A 27018-nucleotide genomic window follows, 5' to 3' on the forward strand; every position below is an offset into this window, starting at 1 on the left:
TTAATGGAGTGCTTATGTGAATAGTTAAATAGTTAAATTCTTAAGACGGGGTGAGGAACCTGCGGCCCTACAGATGTTGCTAGACTACAGTTCTAATGATCTCCAGCCACTGGCCATGCTGGCTTGGGCTGATGGGAATTGGAGTCCAAGATCATGTGCAGGGTCACAAGTCCCCCACCCTGGCTTAAGCAGTGAAGATAACATATTAATCCATTTTTGCTAGCGTTCTCTCCCTCTCTCTCTCTCTCTCTCTCTCTCTCTCTCTCTGTGTGTGTGTTTTATGAAATGAAACATAGTGCAGCTAAGATAATACTTTTTCTTGGATCAGCCCGTCTCAACTATACTGGAAACAAGCAAATTAATGTTACTAATCATTTGTATTACAGACAGAATAGGCTAATTTCATTCTTTCAGAATAATTAAGGCACAATAGGCAGAGTTGTGAAAAATATCTTTTTATAATGGTTGCCCATAAACATGATTGCCAATAAAAATGGAGCATAATAGGGAGGACATCTGTTCATAAAACATGTCAAATATTTGTGGAGACCATATGTTTTCTTTCTTTCTTTCTTTCTTTCTTTCTTTCTTTCTTTCTTTCTTAAACCTTCCAGTAGTAAGATTATGGAGGCAGTTTTTGGGAATACTTGCAGTTTGATTTAACATCATCAACATTCAAGGCAATTTGGGACAGTTATTTCATACTCATATTGTTTTTCTCTTGCTGCTTCCCAATTGTTTTTTCAGCATACCTGACACCCAGAAACCACATGGGGATAGTGCTGATCCCCACACTAACTGCAGATCAGAATCAATGTCATTGGCATTGCCGCAAAAAACCACTATCGCAGAAAGAAAGAAAGAAGAGTCCAAAACATTAGTGCTTTGCTTTTGGAGGATCTTTGCCTCTATCTTCAGCATAACCACATTGCCTGAATCATGTTTGTGGTGGCTGAGACTTTTTCAATATTGATCTTTTCCCTACAGTATTCCATCTGTAATATAGACAATAGCTGACTTTTTAAATGCAGATAGTTTATCAGTCAGTAATATTATTTTCATGGAGAGCAGTATCTTGTCGCCCCTCACACTCACTTCCCCACTAGTAATGGTAGCTGAGGAAGCAGGATTGCTGCCCTGTATTCTCTCCTACTCGCCATGATCCCCAGTTTTCTGAAAAACTAGGTGTTGCTTGGGCACACGCCTATACTCAGTTTCTTAGCCACTACTACATTTTATTTGTAATTTCCCAAAATTGCAATGTAATAAAAATCAGTTTTAAAAAGAGGTAAAAAAAGGTTTTCAAATAAACGCAACATTTTAAAATAGTGAAGGTGCCTCGGTTTCTGTAGGCTCTGGTTTGTATTGCTCTCTTGGGATAGTGCATCAGAATGATTTTATGCTAACTTGACATATTCCTTCAAAGTTTTGGGTGGGTGGGTGTTTAGTAAAGAAAATATTGCAGTGTTTCTAAAAAGTTGTCTTTTAATTAGTTCTGGAGATCTTAGAGTTACCACCAAAATTTCATTTCAAGCAAAATTTAAACTTTAACAGGGTTTCTTCCTCAGGAAGAAAAAAACCATTTGTTTTGAGTGTAGCAATAAGAAATGGAGGACAAGCTAGCCAAATGCTTTCCAGACCCGTAGGGAAACTCGCTGTTCAAATCTGGTTAAGCAGAAGACAGGCCCTGCCTGAAGCTTTCCAACAGCTGAAATGCAATTGTCCAAGAAAGTACTTTCTTTCTTCTGATTCCACATTTTTCTTCCTCATACATTTGTCTTATGTTTCAAATATTGAATGATACCACAGAGAGCTAATTCTATCCAGATTTATCCCAAAGTAATTTGAGATTAATCAACCCTATAGTAAGTGGGTATAGGATTACAGCCCCACTTCTCTGTGATATTGACTCACACCACATTCCTAGTCTATTCTGAAGTAAACTCTATTGACTTCAATGAATTTACTTCCAAGAAAATAAGTCTAGGATTGCAGCCAACATTATATACCATATGCAGATTGAGGAATTTGCTTTTGAATTGAGAGTCATAGAACTCCATTTATTAAGGCTGCAATCCTAGGCTTACCTGCTTGGGGTGAAAAATGTTCCATTGCATTCAGTGGACTTGCTTCTGAGCTAACCTTCTTAAATGCTGCAATTAGGCTTTGTGTAATTATTTTCTTTATCTTCAAATCCTGCTCCCTGATTTGTATGCTTATAGAATAAGATAGTTAAATCTCTGTATTACATATAATTCAGTGGCAATGAAATACTGTAAAATTCATTTGCTTTGGAATTAATTAAGATTAACTGTTAGGCACCTAATAGAATTGGGATTATTAATCTTTAAATCTCACTATTGAACTCATCAAAGATGACCCAAGTTTGCATACAAATTGCATATGTTTTGTGAACATGAAAATATATGCAAATTTTGTGCTCCCTTTTGCAGGTGGGGTTTTGTTTTGTTTTGTTTTCTCATTTAGTCATGTCTGACTCTTTGTGACCCCATGGACCAGAGCACGCCAGGCACTCCCACAGTTTGGTCAAACTCATGTTGGTAGCTTTGAGAACACTGTCCAACCATCTCATCCTCTGTCGTCCCCTTCTCCTTGTGCCCTCAATCTTTCCCCACACCAGGGTCTTTTCCAAGGAGTCTTCACTTCTCATGAGGTGGTTGAAGTCCTGGAGCCTCAGCTTCATGATCTGTCCTTCCAGTGAGCACTCAGGGCTGATTTCCTTAAGAATGGAGAGGTTTGATCTTCTTGCAGTCCATGGGACTCTCAAGAGTCTCCTCCAGCACCATAATTCAAAAGCATCAATTCTTTGGCGATCAGCCTTCTTTATGGTCCAGCTCTCACTTCCATACATCACTACTGGCTTTAACTATACGGACCTTTGTCAGTAAGGCCCAAATATACATTAACTGAGGACCATGTGCAGATAATTGGATGTCTGACAGACAAACAAGTTTGAATGTTCTGCTAAGCCAAACTATAGTTTAGAGCAGAGGTGGGGAATTAGATCCAGCCATTGGTTTATTACTCTTCCTCCCTTAATGAGCTCTCTAGGACCCACCATGTTCTGACATAAATCCCCCATAGAAAGCCCCTTACCCTGCAGGGAGTTGTTGGAGCCACTCAGGGAGTGATACCACCTAACTAAAAACTCTGTGCTTATTTTTCTCATCCACCTTGCCAGCATGTTGTAATATATTCTATGTGATTTAAAATTACTTCATTTATGGAGCATTCATCACTTTCCCTTCTTCAGTTCTGTTTTATTGCATAATCAGTCATCACTGTGCCAACGAGCCTAAGTCTGATGTTTGTGCTGACAAGTGGTAGAACTCATCTTCACAGCCGTGAGATTTTGAAGTAGCCAAATAGTTGACTTAAAGATTAAAATGCTATCTGGTGAGAGGGTGGCATTTTCTAAAGAAATCATGACTATAAAAATAAATGTAAATAGCTATATGTTTAATTTAAATCATAAATCTGAAAAAGTGTATAAATAACAATCCTAGCTGAAATGAGCTATTACGCTTTCTAGTACCAATTATTTGCTAGGATTCAAAATCATAATCAGCCTACAATTCCATCTGCTCAGTAAAAATGAGTAATGTAATTTTAGCATACAACAAATTGAAAAATAAAGTTTCCCAAATAATTGATCTAGTTAAAGGTTATGTACCAATGCTTCTATTCATATGGAGAGATCACTCTTAATGGAAGGTACTGGCAACAGCATTATTATCCTTTCTGTTTCTATTTCTTGTAGAAATAATGCTGAGGGCTTGACACGCTGGAGTTTACTGTGTTTTTGCAGCTGTTTATACGCCCATCTGATTTGTGTAGTCCACATGTCAGTACCTTCAGGCAACTCCAATCCCAATGCTTTCCCACTGTAAATTCAGGTTTATCCAACATGGGGATAATTCAATAAATTGGGGAGAATCGGGCTCCAAAGTGCCCAATTTGGGGCTGCAGATTATTTGTTTTGGTGCTTCGGGAAGGGGTAGATCAGCTGTCACTTTCTGCCAGTCCCCTTTATGTACCCACTACTTCCTCAATACTTTTATTTCTCTTCTGACAGTGATCGTAACAATTACCAATGAACTCCTGAATGAAGGAATATCTTGTTCTTTTGATTCCTCAGATGTGCACAAAACTAGAAGATTGCACAAGCAAACCCCATTAACAATTTCTATGTCGGTTATATTGGGCAGCAGTCTGCAAAGTGTGTGCTAATAATTTATAGTTGTTTTCATATCGTTTCCAGCATTCCAGTAAGGGTGCATCAGGAGCTTGGCCATAGAGATAGATGATAGATAGATAGATATCAGATTTGCACAAAACCAGAAAACTATACAAGCAAATTTACAGTTGCCTGACTGTGCTTTTGCTCACTTCTTCTTGGGCAGAGGATCTTTAAAAAAAACCACTAGGTGCACATGCAGCTATTTGTGTATATGACGTGTTGGCCTTAACTGGCATAATAGAATCAACAAGTAGGAAGCCGGGGGGGGGAGGGGGGATGGCTACTTATATGAATGGGAGAAACTGGACTTGCTCCCCAGATACAAATTCAAATACATTCAGATGTGAACTACTCATGGATAAAAGTAGAAAAGATGGCTGCAGTGGGGACAGATACCTACCCTTATCTCATAAGAATGTCCCTGGAGATGACATTGTCTTCTTACACAATATTGTTCTTGGGGTCATTCAGTCCTAGGAACCTGCAGTGAGGACAGCAAGGCTAACAGTTGAATCAGTGGCAAAGATGCTTGTTTTTCTGATATAAGAATTAATTGGGGAGGGGGTTGACATCAGCTGCCACATATTTAAAAATTAGAGTACCCTCCTGCTTAAAAAAAAAATCTTAAGTGATGGCAAGTAGACTTAAAAAGTGTCTAGTAAATATAATACATAAGGATCAAGCAGGATTCCTTCCAAATAGGTTCCTCAAAGATAACGTAAGGCATACCATAAACATTATAGAATATTTGGAGTGTAAGAACGAAATACCTGCGGCACTAATTTTTATAGATGCAGAAAAGGCATTTGATAATGTCTCTTGGAAGTTCCTATTGAAGAGCATGGAAAGAGCAGGGTTAGAGGGCGAGTTTATGAACGGAATAAAGGCAATATACTCGAATCAAGATGCAAAATTGATTATAAATAACAACTTAACAAATTCCTTTAAAATTGAAAAAGGAACAAGACAGGGGTGCCCTCTATCCCCTCTTTTATTCATCATGGCACTAGAGATAATTCTAAATAAAATGAGAGCAGCATCTGAGATCCGAGGGATCAAAATAGGAACAAAGGAATTCAAATTAAAAGCATACGCGGACGACTTAATGTTATCTATGGAAAACCCGCAAAAAAGTGTTGGCAGGGCCTTGGAAATGCTAGAAGATTTCGGTAAACTATCAGGGTTTAAATTAAATAAATTAAAGACAAAAATGCTGATTAAAAATTTGGGAAAAAAAGAAAGTGAAAAACTGGAGGAACAGCACGGAATTAAGGTGGTAAAAAAAATAAAATATTTGGGTATCTGGTTAACCACAAAAAATATAAATTTAATTCAAGATAATTACCTTACAACATGGAAGGAGATCAAGAAAGAAATAGATATGTGGAATAGAGTGAAACTTTCGTGGAGGGGAAGAATGGCGGCGATAAAAATGAATCTACTCCCGAGAATGCTTTTTTTGTTTCAGAACATCCCAGTGATTAGAGGATCTAAAATATTCACAGATTGGCAAAGAACCCTGTCGAAATTCATATGGCAGGGCAAAAGGCCAAGAATTAGATTCAAAATCCTTACAGATCGAAAAGAAAGAGGGGGCTTCTCAGTACCTAACCTGAAGTTATATTTTGAGGCTGCCAGCCTTTGTTGGATTAAAGACTGGATTAATCTGGAAAATACCGACCTGTTGGACCTAGAGGGGTTCGACAACAGGTTCGGCTGGCATGCCTATTTATGGCAGAATAAAGAGAAGATACATAAAGGATTCTCAAATCATATTTTTAGAGGACCCCTACTCGAAGTGTGGGAAAGAAATAAAAAACTCCTAGAATGGAAGACGCCCTGGTGGTTATCACCAATGGATATTCTAATAACTAAAAAGGCAAATATGGAGGGAGAAAGGCTGACTTATGAGGACCTACTGATAGGATCAGAAAATGGATGGAGGATGAGACCTTACGAGGAGTTGAAAGACAAATTAACGGGCTGGTTACAATTCCATCAAATAAATGCAGTATGGAGAGATGATAAAAAAGTAGGAATGAATGAAAAGAAATCTAAGTTTCAGATAGAGATAATTGAAGGCAAATCCAAATTACTATCCAAAATGTATAACATATTATTAGAGTGGGATACCAAAGATGAGGAAATAAAAGGGGTAATGACGAGATGGGCAATGGATCTGGGGTATAATATAGAGTATGACAAATGGCAGAAATTATGGACTAGTGGAATGAAATTTACAGCTTGTGTAACACTCAGGGAAAATTTAGAAAAGATGATGTACAGGTGGTACATTACCCCAGCAAAGTTGGGGAAAATGTACAAAACTGGGAATAAGAACTGCTGGAAGTGCAAGGTTAAAGAAGGTAATTTTTTCCACATGTGGTGGACATGCGAAGAAATGAAGAAATATTGGGAATATATTTATAATGAGTTAAAAAAAATATTTAAATATACATTCCCTAAAAGACCGGAAGCATTTCTACTAGGGATAGTTGGGGATGAAGTTAAAAACGAAGATAAGACATTATTTCAGTATGCCACAGCTGCCGCCAGATTGTTAATTGCCCAAAATTGGAAAAATCAAGATATCCCATCAATTAGAGAGTGGCAAACAAAATTATTTGGATTTGTTGAACTTGCAGAAATGACTCAAAAAATCAGAAACCAAAAAAATACAAAGTTTATTAATGACTGGAACAAATTTATGATATACATTGAAGGGAATTACAGAAGCCTAAAAACTATAACAGATTTGATATAAACCTTACGACGTGTAAACTATTAACAATTATTAGCTGCGGGGAAAATAAATTATGTATATTAAGAAGCCTGAAAGCGGGAGGGATGGAGGTCAATAGAGCGTAGAAGAATGATTTAAGTTCTTGAGATATAAAGAGATAATTGTGAGGACAAAGAATTGTAACGGAAATAGATAATACTTATGTTATGTTTAGATATTTGTTTTGTATTTTTCTCTCTTTTTGTAATTGTGAAGTTATTTCTTTTTTTTTTTTTTTTTTGGTTACTTATATGAAACTCAATAAAAAGAAGTTAAAAAAAAAAAAAATCTTAAAATGTGCTAGGCCCACGAAGGTTTCCAGATACTCCCCCTCTTTCACAAAGGACAAATAATCCTGCAAATGTGTGTGTATGCGTGGGATATTTAATGCACCTTTAATGAATGGGGCTTGAATAAAACCCTTTGCAAGTTAAAAGTGCTATATAGATAAATTGTAGAAGAAGAATGTATTTGCTGACTGGTGTTTCAGACAGTCTATTCCACCAAGCTTAGCTTTGCTCTAGCCATGATATTTCTGTAATCCTGACTGCACATGCTTCTCTGAATTTGATAGATTCTTTTTTGGGTATGACAGATTCTTCAGAGGCCACCCAAATGTGTGAATTCATCTTTCTTTTGTTGTTTCATGATGATCATTGCAAGCTGTGATCGCTCTCCCTTCCCAAGGCAGCATGTGAACATTTGCAATTACTATTAATCAAAGACCTACAAATTACACGAGCTGCTATACTATAATGTAAAAGACCACAGCTGTTCACATCACAAACATATGCAATAAAGAAAGTAACATTGGGATGTCGTAGAAAAGTGGGCCCCCATGTGATCACCTCCAGCAGCGCCTCAGGCTCCTAGCAGGCTGGCTACCACCTGGAATCTCATGGAGGCACTAATTATATGGACCCACCACTCTCTCTTGATACCTGTAGACGTACCCACCAGGGTTCCACAAAATGTCAACAGATGTGTGTATATCCCCCATGTTCAGGGGTCCGTTCATAAATCAGGACCTCCATCTGCTCCTAGCTCAACTATGAGCGTGCCAGCTCCTCTGCACACTTCAAGAAGCAGTATTGTATGACAATTATAGATTCACAAATCAGCCCATATTTTTGGTAGTTACGTAATTACCAGGATTACCACACATTTTACAGGCATTTAGGTGCTGTTGGTCCTCTCAGTGTATAAGTAATTATTTATCATCAAAGTTTGTGCCTATTTTTATTTTTAACCCAATAGCATTTCTACAAATATTATCCAGTTCATAATTATTCTTACATCACTATTAGACTAGCACTTAAATGCCCTGTGAAAATACAAACAAGCAAACAAAGGAAGATTGAAAACATCCTGATAAATACAATGTTAGCAGTGTCATTTTTTGTCACTGTATAGTGCTATATACTTTGACCAAACTGTGGGAGGCAGTGGAAGACAGGAGTGCCTGGCGTGCTCTGGTCCATGGGGTCACGAAGAGTCGGACATGACTAAATGACTAAACAAAAACAACAACAAGTGCTATATATGCATATATATGCTTCTGTTCCCCCCATGATAACAGTGGGAAGGAACTGCATGCTGGAATACTGTCACTAATTTTGTCCTGCAATTTTCTGGGTTAATGAGTTTGCAAATGGTTTTTTTACTGGAATCAGTTAACATACAGATGAGTGCTAAACTTCCACAAGATTCCACTAGAGTTCCACAAGTAGTTTTTATGTTGTGGGAAAGATCAGATCAAACACAGAAATTATCAGGTAAGGAAACATAGGGAACATAGAATAAACTGCTCTCTGAATTCATTCAACCTCAAGGGAGGTCAATAGGCAGCCTGAGGAGGCAGCCAATTTCAGAGCCTGACCTGCCAACTTTCTGACATTGAGCCCTGGGTGACTAATGAGGGCAGCAGAGTGCAAGCTTAACAGTTCCTAATATCAGACCAGTAGCAGTCACTTGGAAAGGCCAAAGGCTAGTTAGTTGTAAAGGTCTGACCGGAAGTGAGGTCCAGAGCAATGAACAGAGAGGTCAGAGGTATGTATGCAGTCAGGGTCACGCAGGTGGCCATATTGCAAAGGGCAAGCCAAAGAAGCAGAATTTCATTCTGAAACAGCTTCAGGATTGTCTTTTGCTCAATTGGAACCAAAAGTCACATAAAATAAGGGCTCATCCATACTTCCACTAGCCCTGCTGCTTTTCCCTAGGGAAACCCATCAAATCAGAGCAAACATCAATCAGGTTTTCTCCAGATTGACATTTGTTCCAACTCAGCACTAAAGAGCAGGTTTTATGGGGTAAAGCGGCAGGGCACAGGCAAAACCGCTTGGACCCATGTTTTTTAGACATGGGACAAGCAGAAATTTGAACAAGCCTAAGTGTAAAGCTTATTTGACACGGACGGATGTGTGGCATGTGGCAGAGATATTTGTGATTGGGGAACCTTGGTAAAATCATTCCTCTAACTAAAATCTAGATTTGTCCGTCACAAAAGAGCCCTACATCACCCACCTCTTCTCAGCCATATGTTTTCCTGATGCGGAAGTACCTCCAAGAACTTTGTATAACCCTCTTTTGGTTTGGGGCGCTTCAGAGATATACTTTACTTCTGCTAAAAAAAGCCCCAAGGACAGTATTCAGCTAAATAATTGCTTGAGTGGAACAACTTTCTCTTGGGCAACAGGATTTGCCCCCCCCCCCTTCTTCCCCCAGCATGCACCCCATCTCACGCCCAAATGTGGTCCAAAGCATTGTGGGCAATATCCCATAACAGATTTAGGAATATAGTGTACAGGGGGAAGATACAGTACCCACTGCACAAGTGGAAGCTATTGTGCTCCTGCAATTGTTGGCATCCATCTGCCTCAGGAGACAATGGAGGAGTGTGCCTTTGGGGGTGAAGTCAAATGGATGGTAGGTTGCAGTACCTGCTGTGGCTGTAGAGACAGTTAAGGGACCACCCTAAACCTTTTTTTTAAATAAATATTTATTGAAATTTTCAAAAAAATAGAAAAAAAACAAAAAAAACCATTAAAAACGCATAAAATTTACATTCCTTACTATCAATAACAAATTTCCTTGACTTCCCCACACCTCCCCTTCTTGTATTCCAGTTCCAATTTTTAGCTCAGCAAGTTCTTGTCCCCAAACTTTACCTTATTATATTTAATTCATTTTAGTTAACCAATTTTAACTTATAAACCTCAGTCTTTATACATCAGTACTTATTCTTAAAAATCTTTTTCTAAGGTCGACCCCAATTCCCTTCCACAAATTCCCCATTTTTATATTAGTAGCAAAACAAAATAAAAAGAAACAGAGTATAATTGTACACCCTTTGGATTCCCAAAGCCCCACCCCCCCCTTTCCCGGTTTCGAACCCCAACAAATGTCCATCAGTCTATCTGCTGTCAGCCTGGCGACCTCACGTCCGAGGCTCTTAATTCTCTCTCAATTCCTCTCTGCCGGTTTTTTTGATAGTCCTTTGTATTGGACACCAAATCTCGAAGAAGCTCTGTCCCAATAAGGTCCATGTTTCTTCCAGCCAGACCTCCATATTTAAAAGTGGAGCTGAAATCTTGTTTCTTGCTTCTCTTAAGTCCAAATGTCCCAAAAGCTCCAGTTTCCACTTCAGCCAGGTTTGTAATCCATAGGTCTTCAGATCTCCACATAAGGAGATCTCCATTCTTCAATTCAAACCAAATTTTCATCGTCCTGATCTTATTTTCCTTTGTATCCATCTTAACCGGCCTCTGGCTCTCCTTAATCATCTGTGGCATTATAGCTCCTCCTTCCTTTTCCTTCAAATCATCATGTATCTCTTTCCTCACATTCTCAAATTTCTCAGATTTCTTTTCTTGTTCAGCTGCAGAGATTTTTAGTTCAGCTGCAAAACCTTTTTGTTCAGCTGCAAAGACTTGAGTCAAGTCCCTTCCAGGCTCAGTAGTTTTATTTACTGTTTCATTCAATATTGTAACATTTGTAGCCAAAACATCACTTTGTTCTTGTAACTTTCCCAAGAGAAAAAAAGTCCTCTCCAGTTCAGCCAGTGTTTTTCCACTTACAGCCATTCTTGTAATGTCCTGAACCCCCTCTAGAGGGGTTCTGGTTTCTTAGTATCTTCCAGTTCCAACCCAAAAGTCAAATTAGCCTTTTCTTCTTTATTTTTAACAATTTATTACCAAATTGTAACAAATATAACCAGCAAAGACAACAGAAACAAAGTTCTCCTGGGACCACCCTAAACCTGTCTGGAATGACCCTGCTTTCATTCTTGATTTGAAGTTCTTGCAAATATTTTGCACAACCCTACATATACTACTTCCAGAATCAGAGCATGCCTCTGAATGCTAGTTTCTGGGGAGCAACATTGTGGAAGAGGTATTGCCCTTATATCCTGCTTTTGAGCATCCCAGGGCTGGTTGGCCACTATGGGACACAGTATTATAGACTCTGGTTAACTTTAGAGCAGAGTTTTTATTGTGTTCTCACGGATTTCCAAGTCCCTGGCAATTTTTTGTGCCAATGCAGGAATAGGAAGGCGTGATTTCTCTTTTCCTGGCTGATTCTATAAAAAGTTGTAGTAAAAAGTCATAGTCAGTTAGGGAACGTTGGTATTCAAACAAATACTGAAAGTAATGTCATGCATATAGACCTTACTTCTTCTAGATTATGTACAAGTTTTAGTTGAATATATCCCGTCTGTAAATACTTGCTAATAGATAGGGGACAGTATTTTCTTTCCTTAAAAAATGCTCCATCGCTTGTTAGGCATAAAGTATCGCTGGGGATTTACTTTTTGCTATTGCAGTATAAATTGCTTGTAATAGTAGTTGTTAAATAGGTGAATACAAAATCATTTCGAAAGTTAATTGATGTAGTTGGCAGTGACTAAAAGGACATTTTTCAGCTTCTGGTATGGAATACAAAGCAAGCATCTACAGAATATTAATAAACTATTGGACTTCACTCAGTGAATCTGAATGACAGTTAAGTGTGTTGAGCAATTGCAAAGCTGTTTGCTGTTTTACTTTGAAGATTAGGTTTGCTGATTATGGTACAATGAAGAAAAATTAATTATTTTGCTCCACTGGAGCAGTTAATGTACTACAAAATGAACTAGTATCCCCTTCTCCTTTTGTGAAATGGCCTTTCTTCTCATTTCAGACACATTTAGTGACTTGATTGCTTGCAAAATTTAGGGAAAGGTTAATTAAACAAATGAAAGTATTCTGGGACTGACACGAAACCAAAATAATGATAAATGTACAATGGCAGTCATTTTTTATAACTACTTAGCTCAACACTTTACATTTTCACACTAAATCTCAAGAGTGTGTTTAGGCTTGTGAGACATAAATAAGAAAACCAGTTATAATTTGTGTGTAGCATTAAGAGTGTTAATGAATGTGGGGCTGTTACTGTCTCTTGGGGGAAACATAGCATTGAAGTCCCTTGGAGCTGGTTGTTAAAGCTTTACTCAACAAGATTTTTTTAAAAAATGGTTTTTTTAAAATAAAGCATCTATTGCTATTAGTGGTCAGAGAAGTAATGTTAATTAGGCCTAAACTACCTTTGCATCAAAATGTCTAAAAATAAAATGATATTTTTATTTGTTTATTTAGACAATAAATAAAACAGGTTGTATCCATACTTGCCCTTCTTAATATGGAAGGGCTCTTCTTTTTGCAGCAGAGGATCCAAGTGAACAAAATAAAGTGTCTCTCTTTAGAACAAATGAAAATGGGATTTTATTATACAGTCTGTGTGTGTGTGCGCGCACGTGTGTGTGTGTGTGTGTGCGTGTGCGTGTGTGTGCGCACTATCCTAGTAGTTGTGAACAGAACCATGGCTTTTAATTAATATAGCATGCTCTGTCAGTCTAAATAGAAATGTATACAAAATAATTTGTAACTATACAGATTAATAATACTAAAATGCAATAATTTTTAGTAGGCTAGCAGATCTGATGTGGCTAGCTTCTTTTTCAGCAGTTTAAATGCTTTTAAAATGGTAAGAAAATTGGCTTCAACCACTTAATTGGCAAAACCTTTACCAGTTGAGTCTTTCTTGACATGATAAGAGAAGCATTTAAATGAAGCATATTTGAACATTTGCCTCCTTTTCTTTTTGCAATACTGTTAGTTGTCTGTAGGGTAACGAATCCTAGCTTTTGTCCCCATAGGGGCCTAAATTTCTTTATTGGAGAAAAGTGCATTCCTTGTCACCAGTTCTTTAACCTCCAAAGCTCCTCTAAGCATTTGGATGTGGATGTGCTATTGATCTTTCCTGCACTGGCTAATTAAAAGCAACCGTAATTTAAAAAAAAAAAAATCCTCCCTATTCATCATAAGGTGTGTACACAAACCAATGCTATGCTGACATGTGCCACTATCATGCATGGTGCTCATGCACAGCTTTGTTTGCTTCAGAGCTATTTGAGGAAACATCACCTATTCGTTTAATTATTTTACCCAAGAGAAAATCGATTCTGAAAACTTAACAAGTGGAAGGGCATTTTAAGGATTCACCATCTTTTTTCAAACTGCCAGAGAAATTCTAGGTCCAAACTGAAATGTGAAAACAAAAACATATTGTGTTTTTTTATTGTGTTTGTTTGATTAATTGAGATTATATGATAAAAGATGCAGAGTAAACATTGAGATAATTAAGAGGGCATTAATTAAGGACCAATTTAGAGCTTAGAGAGGAAGCCCTCTAGAACAAGTTGTTAATTCAAAGGTGGTCAAATTCTATATTTCTCCTCACCACCACCCAATTATTATTATTTTTTTGTAAGAATAGCCTGGGCAACTCCTAGGCAGAGACTTGAACCATACGTAATAACATTTGTCAGCTAATTTTGCATTAAATACCTCTAGAAGCCTGCAGTGCTTCTTTTGGGAGCAAAACAGGAGCCATATTTCTGGCAGCCAGATCATGAATTCAAGAAGGGCATGCCTCTTAGTCTGTTTATGCAGAAAAGGTGTGTGGATCTGCTACCAACAACCCCCTCCCCTAGCAGGGGATATATCTTGAATGCATACAAATGGAGGGGAAAGGCTAACGCTATTATTTTCACCTTGCTGTTTTGTGAATTTCTAAAATGGAGAGTTTGGACTCTATGCCTGTCTGGGTATGATTCCACATCCTTCCTCAAACCTGGAAGATACTCTCTCAAATTTCAGGCAGAATGGAGGTTGATTATGACTAGTCTTGCGGAAGCTCTTTCCCCAACCATAGAAGGAAAGGAGAAGACAGTTGCACTCTGCATATATGTAATGACACATTTTCCTAGATAAGTCTTCAGAGGTCCTATTGTGATGAAAACAGCAAGGTTGAAAATGGCCGTCTTCCCAAGTTGACATGTTACCAGCCGCCACTGCATTTAATTCACAAGGAAGAGGTGAGAGTAAGGAATTTCTTGTTACAGGAAACAACTGGGCTAATCCAAGGCATTCTTCTGACTGGGGCAGAGTGGCAAATGGCATCCCCTTCCCCAACACACACAGTCAAGAAAATCCCACAAGCACATATCCTTCCTCTGAGCAGTAAATGCTATATAATAATAAAATAAATTACCCTGCAGTTTGCTGTCCTTCCAAAATCAGCCACCTGGGGAGACCCATCCTGGGAAGAAACCAATAACCCTAGTCAGAATTAATAGCTTTCATTAACTATCCAATGGACAAGTGCTTAATATTCTCTTTGAAATTAATGATATTTAAAAGTGCCCAGAATCCTGAATTATCCAGGGCCTGGTTGTTGTTGTTGCTGTTGTTGTTGTTTTTATCAGAAGCTGCTTTATTGAGGGGACCTTCTTATGAAGGGCATGTACAAAGCAAGGGAAATGGAAAGCTTCTGCATAAACACATTGTTGAAATGGTCTGTTTGATGTGACAAGCCCAGAAATAAAGATTGGAATGTGACATTTGTACACCTACCATTGACCTTAAAAAAGAGTAGGCAAGTAAAGTGGAGAAAAGATAGCAGACATAAAACACACGAAAAGTACATGAAGTACATATAAAATAGTTGACAATCTAAAAGCCTTGGCAGGTGTAGTTTGCAAATATGCTGTCTGACTGTACTTGACAGTTTGATTAAAAGACAAAGGAAAGCTGGCAAATAATCCTAGCAGATAAACTCTTTTATCTCGGTTGAATACCCTACCAGTATGTGGTCTGATGTTTGAAGCATGGCACTTAATGCAGAGAAAAGAAAATATAATTCAGGCTCTTTCTTTGATTTATTGTATGTGACCTTGGGAAAGGCTATTAGACTGTTAAATGTGTGTTGAATAATAAAAGCCATGTTTAGGCACTTAAATCATCAGGCTCATATCTTAAATTTGTTTGTGTGCATGTATTTGGATGGAGCAGCAGCATCCAAATGGCATGCAAAATGGCATGCATATTGGGTTGGATCAAGAGACTTGCCCAAATCTTGTGCAAGAGGGCTAGCACAAGGTGACTTTCACACATCCTTCTTCCCTGGTAACCATTCCAGCTCCCTAAAAACACCTCCTTGGGGTCAGATGATCCTGCCAAATGGGCTGGATCAGAGGTCACCAACCATTTTAGACATGTGGGTGGGTGTGCTGGGAGTGCAAGCCACAAACTGGCTGGAAGAACACAAAATGGCCACCATGGGGAGTGTGACAATTTAGAAAGACAACCACCTGTGATAACAGAATGATAATTTCTCTCTCTCTCTCTCTCTCTCTCTCTCTCTCTCTCTCATGGTGTTGCTGTCTAATAACAAGGAGCATTCCTCAGTACCAGAAAAATATACAAGGTGGCCACATCACTCTTTTTCAGAATAAAAAAAATTTCCTTCCAGTAGCACCTTAGAGACCAACTAAGTTTGTTACTGGTGTGAGCTTTCATGTGCAGGCACAATTACAGAAATCACTTAGAAGCTACCTGCACGTTTCCCCCCATAACTTCATTTTAAAAATTAAATCATAGAATCTGCTGAACCTTCCCAGTAGCTTCACTGTAAGCTTTCAGGGGCACTGAATTGGTGACCCTGGGCTAGCTTATGCTACTGGGTGACTGAGGGGGAAGAGTGTTACAAATATCAGGGGGAAACAACTTATGCAGCTGAGTCCACCCCATTTAACAGTGCTGTCTGGTCACTGGAAGAGTTTTTGTTAAGTGGTGACAGGGTGGTAGCTGAGGGAGTTGCCCAGGTATGGGAGAGAGCGTCTGCCATCCCACTACTGTGGATTAAACCCAGTGACTTAAGAGATGCATGTAGTCCTCCAAGCTTGGATATACCCGGAAATGAATGTATTTGTTTATTCCCCAGCCCCCACAAAAAAGTTTATTTCTTGAGTCAGTCCAAGAGGCTTTGGAAATTAATATGCCCACCTGGTCATTCCACCAACCTCCATAGCAACATCCTTACTCTTACCTTTATACACCTGCATGCACAGGAATGGTAGTGGTATAGGAGCAGACGATGGGGAGCAAGAAATGCCTCCCCCTAACTTCCCTCCCCTCCCTCTATAGTCCTGTCATGGCCGTTGGGGGAAGGCTGTCTACTCCTAAAATTCACAACTCTGGGAAACTTCAGGCTTGTGCAGATTTGCACAGCATCCCCTAATTGATTTCACCAATTGAAAAAAAGAGAGAGAAGAGATTCTGGCATTTCAGTGTGCCTTTTCAGCTTCTGTGCCCGGAACAGATCACCAGGATCAGAGCATGCATCTTTGAAACTGTCAAATGGTCATTGTTTTGGGTTACTTTAAAAAGCACCAGAATTTATTTGTTTTTTTAAGTTTGCTTTCAATTCCTTATTATCTCAACTTTCATGTAAAGATGTGCTGGAAACCATTTTTAAAATTTGTGTTATATTTCTCTTGTTACCTTTTAACGTGTTCTTATTAACAGCTGATTTCACTTTAGACTAAAATCTTTACATATTAGCTGTAGGAATTCCTCAGCTTTGTGAGCATTGCTATGCCACTTTCTCCTTAACAAATACCTTTGTGTTTTCTCCGTTAGCTCACTTAGCAGAAGGGCAGCAGATCCTTTCTGCCAATCTGTTCCAAAAGCTATTATGTTGTTATCCAGCCCATCTTCCTCTATAGTCCACATAATTAACTGTACAAAATGCCAATTTTTTTTGCAATTTGAGTCATCCTCTTGATTAACTACTTTAATTAATTGGCATTGAAAAGATGCTGTCATGCTGTATGTCATTGATTATACCCTATTTTGTAGCTATCTCATCTAATTTACCTATTCAGGATCTGTAGCAATGTATCACAATTCTTCTTGGCTTTCATCTTGTAAAATATTTTAGTTGTCAAACAGCTTCTTTGAATGTTCTTAGTAAATAATGATCATGCATAACATCCCTGAGGCCTTTCCTTCCTATCATTATCATAGGCATGATACAGGGTAGTACTGCAGTTGAGTGTCAGTGTTGGTCAGAGCCATCTCAAAATTCAAGCTTACTGCAGTGTTCCTTATACCTGTGATTTATTCTGCCACATGGGCTATTTTTGTGCATCTCAAATAACAGGGGGGCTAACATTGACAACTACTTCTTTCTTGACCTCTATTACATATTAATCAGGTGGTAAAAATACGGCCATTTGCAAGTTATCCATTTTTTACACTTTAGTTAAAAGTTCCGTTATTCTCACTGATGCCCACTTCATTTTGTTCCCAGAATTTTAACTCTCCCTTGACTTTCATGTATTGTTAATGTAGATACATTTGATGGCACTAGAATTTGCTACGATTAGCAGAATCACTGCATTATTCAAAATTCCATTTTAAATTCAGGCCAGGTTTTGGGATTTAGGCATGAATGAACTGGTGGAATCAGATTCACTCAATATTTTAGTTTAAGGGCTGGCCAGACTTATCACCCTGAGCATCTCCCATCTCTCGCTGAGGTATAAACAGGCAATGATCTATGGTGACTCGTCACAATGTGCATGACAGCAGAAGTTCCTCACATATACTGTAAGTCCAGATTGCATTTTATAGTTTTGAGTAAAGGTACTTCAGATGAGATTTCCAAGGCATGTTCAACTTTTAATACATACTTAGCTATGAAATGGCAATGTATAGTTACAGAGAGGTTGAAATGTACGCACCTTTCCTGTGCATGTTGACTAAGAATTAAGTCTCACTGGTGAGGTTCAGGGGTAATGTGTAATAATGGTTTGATGTTCTGTGCCGCAGTCTTTCCCTCCTTTCCTAATTTGAGGAAAACTGTTAGTTTCCTCTGAACCAGCAAGCAACTCTTTGTACTTCTCCTGTATTCCGTGTTTAGAAATTACAACACATGGTTTGCTTCAAAACCAGGAAAGGAGAAAGGGCACCGTAGTGGACATGGCTAGAAGGACATGTGCAGGTCTTGGCTCCTTGACTGCTCATTCACATAACGACAAACTATAATTCGGCACTGCATCTGAGTTCTACTACTTAGTTCAGTTCGGCACTACTACTTAGTTCAGTTGAAAGTACTTCGAAGCATTATGCACAGGATTACAGCTATAAGCCACACTTGATAAGGTGGTACTGAACTTACTTCCAAGTCGACATGCATAGGATTATGCTGTCAGTGTATAACTTCAGGAACTTTTAATTATTTTTACATGCTTCAGCTGGTGTCCATACTGAATGCCATAAGGTTTACTATTATTTAGCAAAGTTATTAATAAAGTAATGATGCAGGTCTAATGGTTGCATAAAATTCATCACTGATCATAAATACATCATGAATGTGGCAATAAATGTGTGAGGCCTGGTTTTATTTTGTTTTGCTTTCATTATAGTGGAACATTGTTTTGCTTTTCTTCTGATAAGGGAGCTTTATGTGAAAGCAGATTGCCTTGTTTTCATATTATTCTGATCCTTTTCACATCCATCCCATTGCCATACATTTAAACCACATTTTATTAGCTAATTTGGCACAATTTGTTTGAATTCAGCACAGACAGTTTTCATTACAATCTGACAAGCAGTAAAACTCATTTTTCCCTAGTCTAGTACTGGCACACTCACAAGTTTTCTTTATAAAGAATCCCTGTTTATGTGTTCTTAAGTTCTGTTTGTGAAGAGAGCACATGCACTGATCATGCCCCTCTTCCCCTGTCATGCCCATGTTGAATGGGAAGGCCTGGAGGTGGATTATAAGTACATTCATTTGTACAGAGTTACAGTTCTCCTCACATCTGCAAATCCTGATCACAATGTGGACTGTAGCTGTAACTACATTCAGTCAAAGTTGCTTACAACCCCCCTTCTGACCCTCCTGCTCAATGATGGAAGTTGGGGTGGAGGGGAAGGGGCCATACTCCCTCCACGGATAGAAATTAGAATGCCCCAATAGAGGTATAGTTTATTGTGTAAGACATTCATTAACATTGATATAAAAATATTATATCTTTAATGTTCTATAAATGAGAAGTTCTGCTTCTAAGATGATCTCACCAAATAACAAAGCCAAAGCTTTGTGTATCCACAAGTCTGTTCTTGATGGAGTGTTATATTTGTGGGGCTGCCTGTGAAGATGAGTAGAAAACTTCAATTGGTTCAAAATGCAGCAGCCAGATTACTGGCTGGGGCTCCATTTAGATGTCACAAAGGCCCTGTATACTGGTTGGCAGTTCAGGCGTTGGACTAATTCAAGGTACTCACAATAGTGTTTATAGCTCTAAATGACTTGGGCCCCAAATACATGAAAGATGGACACAGACCTTCTTAGGTGCTAATATCAGCAGAGGGGTCTCTTGGTTATATCACATTCCTTAGAAACTCAGTTGTGTGTGTGTGTTGTTGTCCAGAAAAAGGCATTCTTTGTGACAGCCCCTAAGTTGTGGCACTCCTTCCCCACAGAGGCTTTTCTGGCATCTTCATTATACTGTTTTTAGTGAATGCTGAAGGTGCACCTCTTTACCTTGACTTAGACACTTGAGATGTATATTTTAAGGGCCCACCTTATTTCTGTGATTTTATGTTGCTTTAAACTGTTTTTAATATTGTTTTTAATGTAACCTGCCAGGAGACCTTGTGGTGAATGGAAGGTAATAATACTAATAACAACGTAAATTTAATGCTTTTATGGACCAGTCTAGGTCTTTTTAAAAACTTTATTTTCCTATAAGCATTTGAGATTAAAATTAAAAGACGCCTGCTTCTTGGGAGAAAAGCAATGACAAACCTAGACAGCATCTTAAAAAGCAGAGACATCACCTTGCCAACAAAGGTCCGTATAGTTAAAGCTATGGTTTTCCCAGTAGCGATGTATGGAAGTGAGAGCTGGACCATAAAGAAGGCTGATCGCCGAATAATTGATACTTCTGAATTATGGTGCTGGAGGAGACTCTTGAGAGTCCCATGGACTGCAAGAAGATCAAACCTATCCATTCTGAAGGAAATCAGCCCTGAGTGCTCACTGGAAGGACAGATCCTGAAGCTGAGGCTCCAGGACTTCAACCACCTCATGAGAAGTGAAGACTCCCCGGAAAAGACCCTGATGTTGGGAAAGATTGAGGGCACAAGGAGAAGGGGACGACAGAGGACAAGATGGTTGGACAGTGTTCTCGAAGCTACCAGCATGAGTTTGACCAAACTGCGGGAGGCAGTGGAAGACAGGAGGGCCTGGTGTGCTCTGGTCCATGGAGTCACCAAGAGTCGGACACGACTAAATGACTAAACAACAACAAGCATTTGAGATAGCTTCTGCCCACAACTAAATGGCGGGGTATCTCTCAAGTACAACTTTGACTCAATCTTTCCAGAAGTTGGCTACTGGCAGCCACATTACTATAGGTTTTAACAAGCAGCAGAAGCAATGAAACTGCTGCTGAGTGTTTTTAGCATGGTGATTTGATTTTATTTAGTTCTTTGGTATGATGTTTGCAAATAAGAAGCTCACAGATTCTTTGTCATTGATCTGTCATCAAGTCAATGAATTGTGTTGCTGTTCACTTAATATATAACTGAAGGTGCTTTTATGATCCCCGCCATGCCTTTCTTCTGCTCCTGTGCTTCTACCAGCAGAGCCTCTATTACCTGTTTGTGATCTCTCTTGACTCTTGGAAATTTATGTTGGGATTTGGGTTTTTTGCTTGCATTAGGAAACTTGTCCAGTGATCAGCCAACGTATTCACATAGCTCACAAACCTATCAAATAAAATTACTTTGAGTAAATCAGGATCCCAGCTAAATAATAGCTCTTCATTACTAATGATCCAAGCCAGTTAGCTCTTCTATTTACACTTGTTTAAGCAGCAAAGGAAGTCAGGCACCACTGCTGCACAATCTCCCTTTGTTTCAGAGAATTTCACTGAAATGAGTGGAGGTTGTGCCATGGTACAGTGCTCAGTCAATTGTCCCTGAAGTCTCTTGACTGTAGTGAAGGCTCAGTTGATCAGAAGCCTTTCACACTTGGTAATGATACTTAGGACCAGAATAACAAGTAGATAGGAAGGAACAGTTTTTTTATATAGTAAAACAGTATATATTGTATTATATATACAAACCATTTTTGTATAAGTATTTTCTTCAGGTTTTGGATGCTTTTATTTTATACCTCCTGTTATTAATGCATACAAAAGCTGCATTGTTCATCATGGGGTTTTTGTATCTTTAAATTTTCCTGTATATTGGACAAAGTATTATAAACAATGGAAAGAAAGGGCTACTTTGTGACTTTGAAAACATGCTGAAACATTCTTATTAGTATTTCAGTTACTTCAGTCATCAGCTGATGTTTTCAATTAACAATTACCAATAAGTCTGAAACCTTTCTTGAATAGAAATATAATTCACCATTATAAATATATCATTGAGATTATTTTACAAAACAGTACTCTGGATATATCCATAGTAGGCTTCATCAGTCATTTGAATATCCTTTCTAAGTATTTGAGATCATTTTGCACCATCTGCTTAATGTAGTTTGGATAATATTGTATCACTGCAAAAAGAAATATATCATTAATGAACGTATTAATGAGTCACAAAACCAAACTTATGTGATGCTGCACGTGCACCAGCATTGTAATGAAGTCCAAAAAACCTACCAGCCTGCTTGCTCACACCTCTCCAAGTCATTTGTGGCACATCAATAGTCTAAAAGGAAATAAAATGAATCAACTCTCTTCCAGTTGATAGAAATTTTCCTGCCTAGAGGCTTAGGCAAGTGACTGTTAAAAAGCCTATATTACATGTATTCACAGTTGTGAAAAAGACATTCTGTACCAATGCCTTGAAATTAATTTACCCAGCTGTAAGTGGCTCTTCTTCAAAGGATGATATTTGTCGATGAATGTGAGACATTATTCAATCCATACACCTTCTTGCCTGTCTGCCAGATACATTACAATCCTGTATGATTCTCCTGACTAGAATTATGCTTCAAAACAACATCTTATTGCTTAGGCAGTGCATTTTTGTTTGCATCCCTTAGGGATGTCAAGGTTGTCACAGGCATCTAGCTAATAAGATCTAACTGGGCCTGATTAACCAGTATAAGAATTAGTTTTGAAAGCAACAGTTTGACAGTCTCTTTCATAGCTTTTTAAAATCTATCTCACATTACAATTAGGGTACATTAAAATCTAGAAATGCCTTCATTATTTTTGTATTCCACTGAAAAATTTCAGTGGGGCTAATGCATACAAATAGCAGAAAGCCCACAGTTGTGATGCGTTTGGGATGGTGACTGTGTAAGGCATGCACTGTGACCTTCAGGATCCCTCTCAGTAGAAGTTACCCTCCCAATGTCAAGGGTGATAGCCAGCCAGCCAGCCCATCCCACTCCCTGGCCCAGCCCAGTGATATGTGCCCTATATGTAGTATTTTAGTTTTCCTTGAGGAATTAATGTTCTTTCCTAACAGGATTACAATATGTGGATTGGACGTTCTTGGATAACTTGGGAAGGCAGGGATGTTTCAACTCACCCTGGAAAAGATGCAGCAGGCACAGAGACTTATAGGCCCATGGCAAAGGAGAGGGAAGGCTCAGAACCTGTTGGACCATTTCAGCCCCATAAGAGTTATACAGTGGTACCTCGGGTTACATACACTTCAGGTTACATGCGCTTCAGGTTAGGGTTAGGGTGAGGTTACATACGCTTCAGGTTACAGCCTCCACTAACCCAGAAATATTACCTTGGGTTAAGAACTTTGCTTCAGGATGAGAACAGAAATCATACTCCGGCGGTGTGGCAGCAGCAGGAGACCCCATTAACTAAAGTGGTACTTCAGGTTAAGAACAGTTTCAGGTTAAGAACAGACCTCCGGAACAAATTAAGTACTTAACCCGAGGTACCACTGTATGTACATTTCAGACCCCAAATTGGGCTCGGTTCACTTGCAGTCACTGATTCAGGCCTGACTGCATTAGTTCATTTGATTTTCATCTACCAGTCTCCTCACACTATATGCTGTTTTGATCTCCTTCCTTTCCTTTCTTCCTTTAGTATCTGAGCAGTGTGTCTAGGATACATGAGAGAGCCAGGCATGTTGAAACACATGACCTTTATCTGGTTTGAAAATATGCATGGGAAATTAATGTGCAATGTCTGTTCTTCTACAGTGATAACTTTAGCAGAGGGGAACCAAATGTCATTGCACCTTGCAGATCTTAGGAAACCTGGGATAGATTTATTATAATAAAACCTCATTGCTATTAATAGTTCTTGGCTTTCTGCCAGTGCTTGTATTTAAGCACTTATGGGATTAATGATAAATTCTTAGACAACAGCCTCTTTACATCTTGATTCACTTCACTGAGTACATGAGGTAAATTTTAATGGCCGCAACAAAAAGAATTACTTGAAAGCAATGCTGCATAATTTACATTTTTACAAATTGTTAGTGACTTGAAATAGTGGGCTAAATCAAGGCCTTTTCTGGAACAGTAGCTCCACTCTCCATAGTTCAACTCAGAAGTAAGCCCTGTTGAATTTAATTGAACTTATTCCCATGTCAGTGTATATAGGATTGTAGCCTCAGAAAGCCATATTTTTTATATTCATGAAAACAGCATTTAATGTTTCCTCTAGTATTTCATGTTAGACTTGTATAATCTTAACTGATTTGTATTCTACCACATATAAAAACTGAGGGGAAAGTAAAACTTTAAGACTTCTTCTTCCTTCATATGATTTTCTTAGACATCTTAATTACATTTAATTGCATCTTAATCTGCATTTCTCGATTTTGTTTACTTTGGAATGCGGAAAGAAATAGAAGTGGTTGATCACAACTTTCATGTTAATGCTGATGTTCTTAGCTGTATAGCTATGTGAGTACATACAGCTATAGCTTTTTACACATAATTTATTTTGATTTTGAAACTCATATTCAAAGTGGCACCATGAGTACAAAAAGAGAGAAAAATCCCTATTATGAATTGAATTACCTATTCATTCATTTTGTTCTGGAGGGAAATCCACCAGATGAAATCCATGTCCCTATTCATGTAGTTTGCATTGGAAAAGGCAGTTAGGTACTGCAGATCCAAGTTTTATTTTTTTAATTTAATGTACTTGCTTCCTTTAGTGTTCGCTGCTACATCCCCATCAGCCTGGTATAGCTACTTCAGTCATTAACCTATTGGTATTTTTGCAATAGTAACATCTACATATAATGCAGCTTTTTAATGGCTTATTTTGCCTGCCTTTATAAAGGTCATTCATTCTAACTGTGCAATGTCTGCATTTAAATGGAAGAAGGCTTATAAGCAAGAAAAAACTTGTAGAAACTAGAAAGACACTAGAGTCATTTTTGCTCTTCCTCATTTGCATTTGAGTTTCATATTAAAGCTTGGAGTTGATTGTAGTACTTTAATTAGTCCCCAGTGGGCTTAAATGGACAATGGACTGACTGCTCATTAGCCTGTTTGCTTTCTGTGAAGCCTTGCTATCTAACTATCTAATGTTGTCTGTGTTTCATGCACTTTTCCAGATGTCGCAACTCCTTATCCTGATAAGAAGTCCATCTTGATGTATGTGACATCGCTTTTCCAAGTCCTGCCCCAGCAAGTTACTCTTGAAGCCATCCAGGAAGTGGAAACATTGCCACGGCAATCAAAGCACATCAGAGAAGAGCACGTCCAGTTACATCAACAGCGCTTTTCACAACAGGTGAGTTCTTTGGGGTTTTTAATTCTAATTTTAATAGCCAATAAAGTCATATATTTAGTGAAAAAGAGACTATGGGCAAGATCCAACTAAGTCACTGTCAGAGTAGACCTACTGCAGACAGTGAAGAATTTACATGTCCATTGATTTAAGTGGTTAATTCTCAATATGACTAACATTGAATATCACTCTATGTATACTTTATTTGCACGGTTTATACTGTTAACTGCCATGCATGAAGTAATAGACTGTTTTTGAAATGAAGAAAGTTACGCTTTTTGTGCATTACATGATGCAAAGCAGGCTCCAATAGCATGCAACACTTCCTTGTTCGAAGCAAGGTAATTCAAGGTAAGATTTTGTGTCATTTTGGTGTCTTACATTCAAAGCACGTCTTGAAATTAGCAAGGCTTTGCCAATCAAGCGATCTAAGGGTCGCAGACATAGCTTACTTAAAAGGCTGTGTCACTTTTAAACTGCTTTGCTCTGTCCATCAGCTTTCTCAGTCTTTCATTAAATCATCTGTATGTATGAAAAGCATAAATAGTTGGAACATTTTTATTACTCAGTAGACTCTACAAAAGCAATGCACTTATTCACTGCTCAAAATGTACAGGATACTGTTTGGATTTAGCTACCTCTGTTGCACAGTTAATAAGTTTATACACAAATAAGCTTTCTGTTGGATCTGCTGCGGAGGGCTTCCATATCCAAGCCAGTGTCCCAGATCAGCATCTTTTATAGTTTTTAATACCACACTATCCTACTTATAATATTTCATAAGCAGAAAGTAGAAAATAAAGCGCGCGCACACACCATTTATTACCCCATATAACCTGGAAGAAACATCTTTTCTGAGTCAGAAATGTCGTTGAGAGCATAGGAATTCATCCACCAATGAGATAATATTACCTTGGCCTTTAATTAGACATCCAGCCCATCCAGTGTTCCAATTCCACGCTTGGTAATCGGACTTTGTATGCTCTTATATAGCTAATGGTTGAAACAATTGGCCTCACATTAGGATGAGTTGCTCCTAGAGCCTTATTGATGTCTCTCCATTTGTAATTTTATTTGTCTAGTTTTGGGACATGAGGCAAAATATTGACTTACTGACATCAATTTTCCCAGGCGGTATAACACTTTCAGTTGTGAACTACCAGAGTTACTTTGAAGGTACTAGAGACCAATTCTTGCTCTTTGTTTTCCAGGCATCCCCCCCGCCCCGGTTCCTTCTCCCCACACATCCATGGGCCTTCCAAGCTCTTTGACTAGGACAAAAATGATTTTGCAAGTGATTTCCCCCTCCTTAGGGTTAGGTTATATAGAGCTGTCACTATGAAGTAAAAAACCTCTGTATCTCTCCTTTGGTTATGCATTTCTGTAGCTGTATCTCATGGTGTAAAACAGACTTACAGTTGCTTGAATTTCTTCCACTGAAAAATTGCAGGGGTTGTTTACTTGTGGTGCCAGTTCCTTGTAAAAAAAAAAAAAAGGTCTTATCGTAACTCAAATTTAGATGTGTATGGAAATTCTGAAACTATTTGTTTCTTTACTTAAGCGGGCACACTGTGGCAACTGCATTCCCATCAGAGGCTAGCCTGATAGTTATATTTCTCGAAGTGAACAGAAATTCTAATTATTAATTAACTCTCTTATTTCTGGGACACTAGCATTTTTAGATTTGTTGATCAGATGGCCATTTGCTGACTGCTGAGCACATTTATTCAGAACGTACTACGAGTCCTTGCTACTTTGCTTTCTGAGTGTGCTGAATTATAAAGGCCCTTTACTGATTTGGGGTGTCATGCCAGGAATAATTATCTGGCACTTCAAGGAGTC

At 38.5% G+C, this 27018-nt stretch overlaps 1 protein-coding gene across 12 annotated transcripts in view; it reads left to right on the forward strand.

Moving 5' to 3' along the window:
• DMD (dystrophin) overlaps positions 1–27018 on the forward strand; it is a 995174-nt gene that overhangs the window by 337275 nt on the left and 630881 nt on the right. For all 12 annotated transcript variants that reach the window (XR_008330242.1, XR_008330243.1, XR_008330241.1 and 9 more), the window contains exon 8: positions 25001–25179. Coding sequence is in view for 9 of the 12 variants with exons in the window: in XM_053386964.1 (XP_053242939.1) it covers positions 25001–25179 (179 nt within the window). In the remaining 3 variants the exon portion in view is untranslated. The remainder of the gene's footprint in view (positions 1–25000; positions 25180–27018) is intronic.

Source organism: Podarcis raffonei, chromosome 4 (assembly GCF_027172205.1).
Source record: "Podarcis raffonei isolate rPodRaf1 chromosome 4, rPodRaf1.pri, whole genome shotgun sequence".
Taxonomy (NCBI): Eukaryota; Metazoa; Chordata; class Lepidosauria; order Squamata; family Lacertidae; genus Podarcis; species Podarcis raffonei.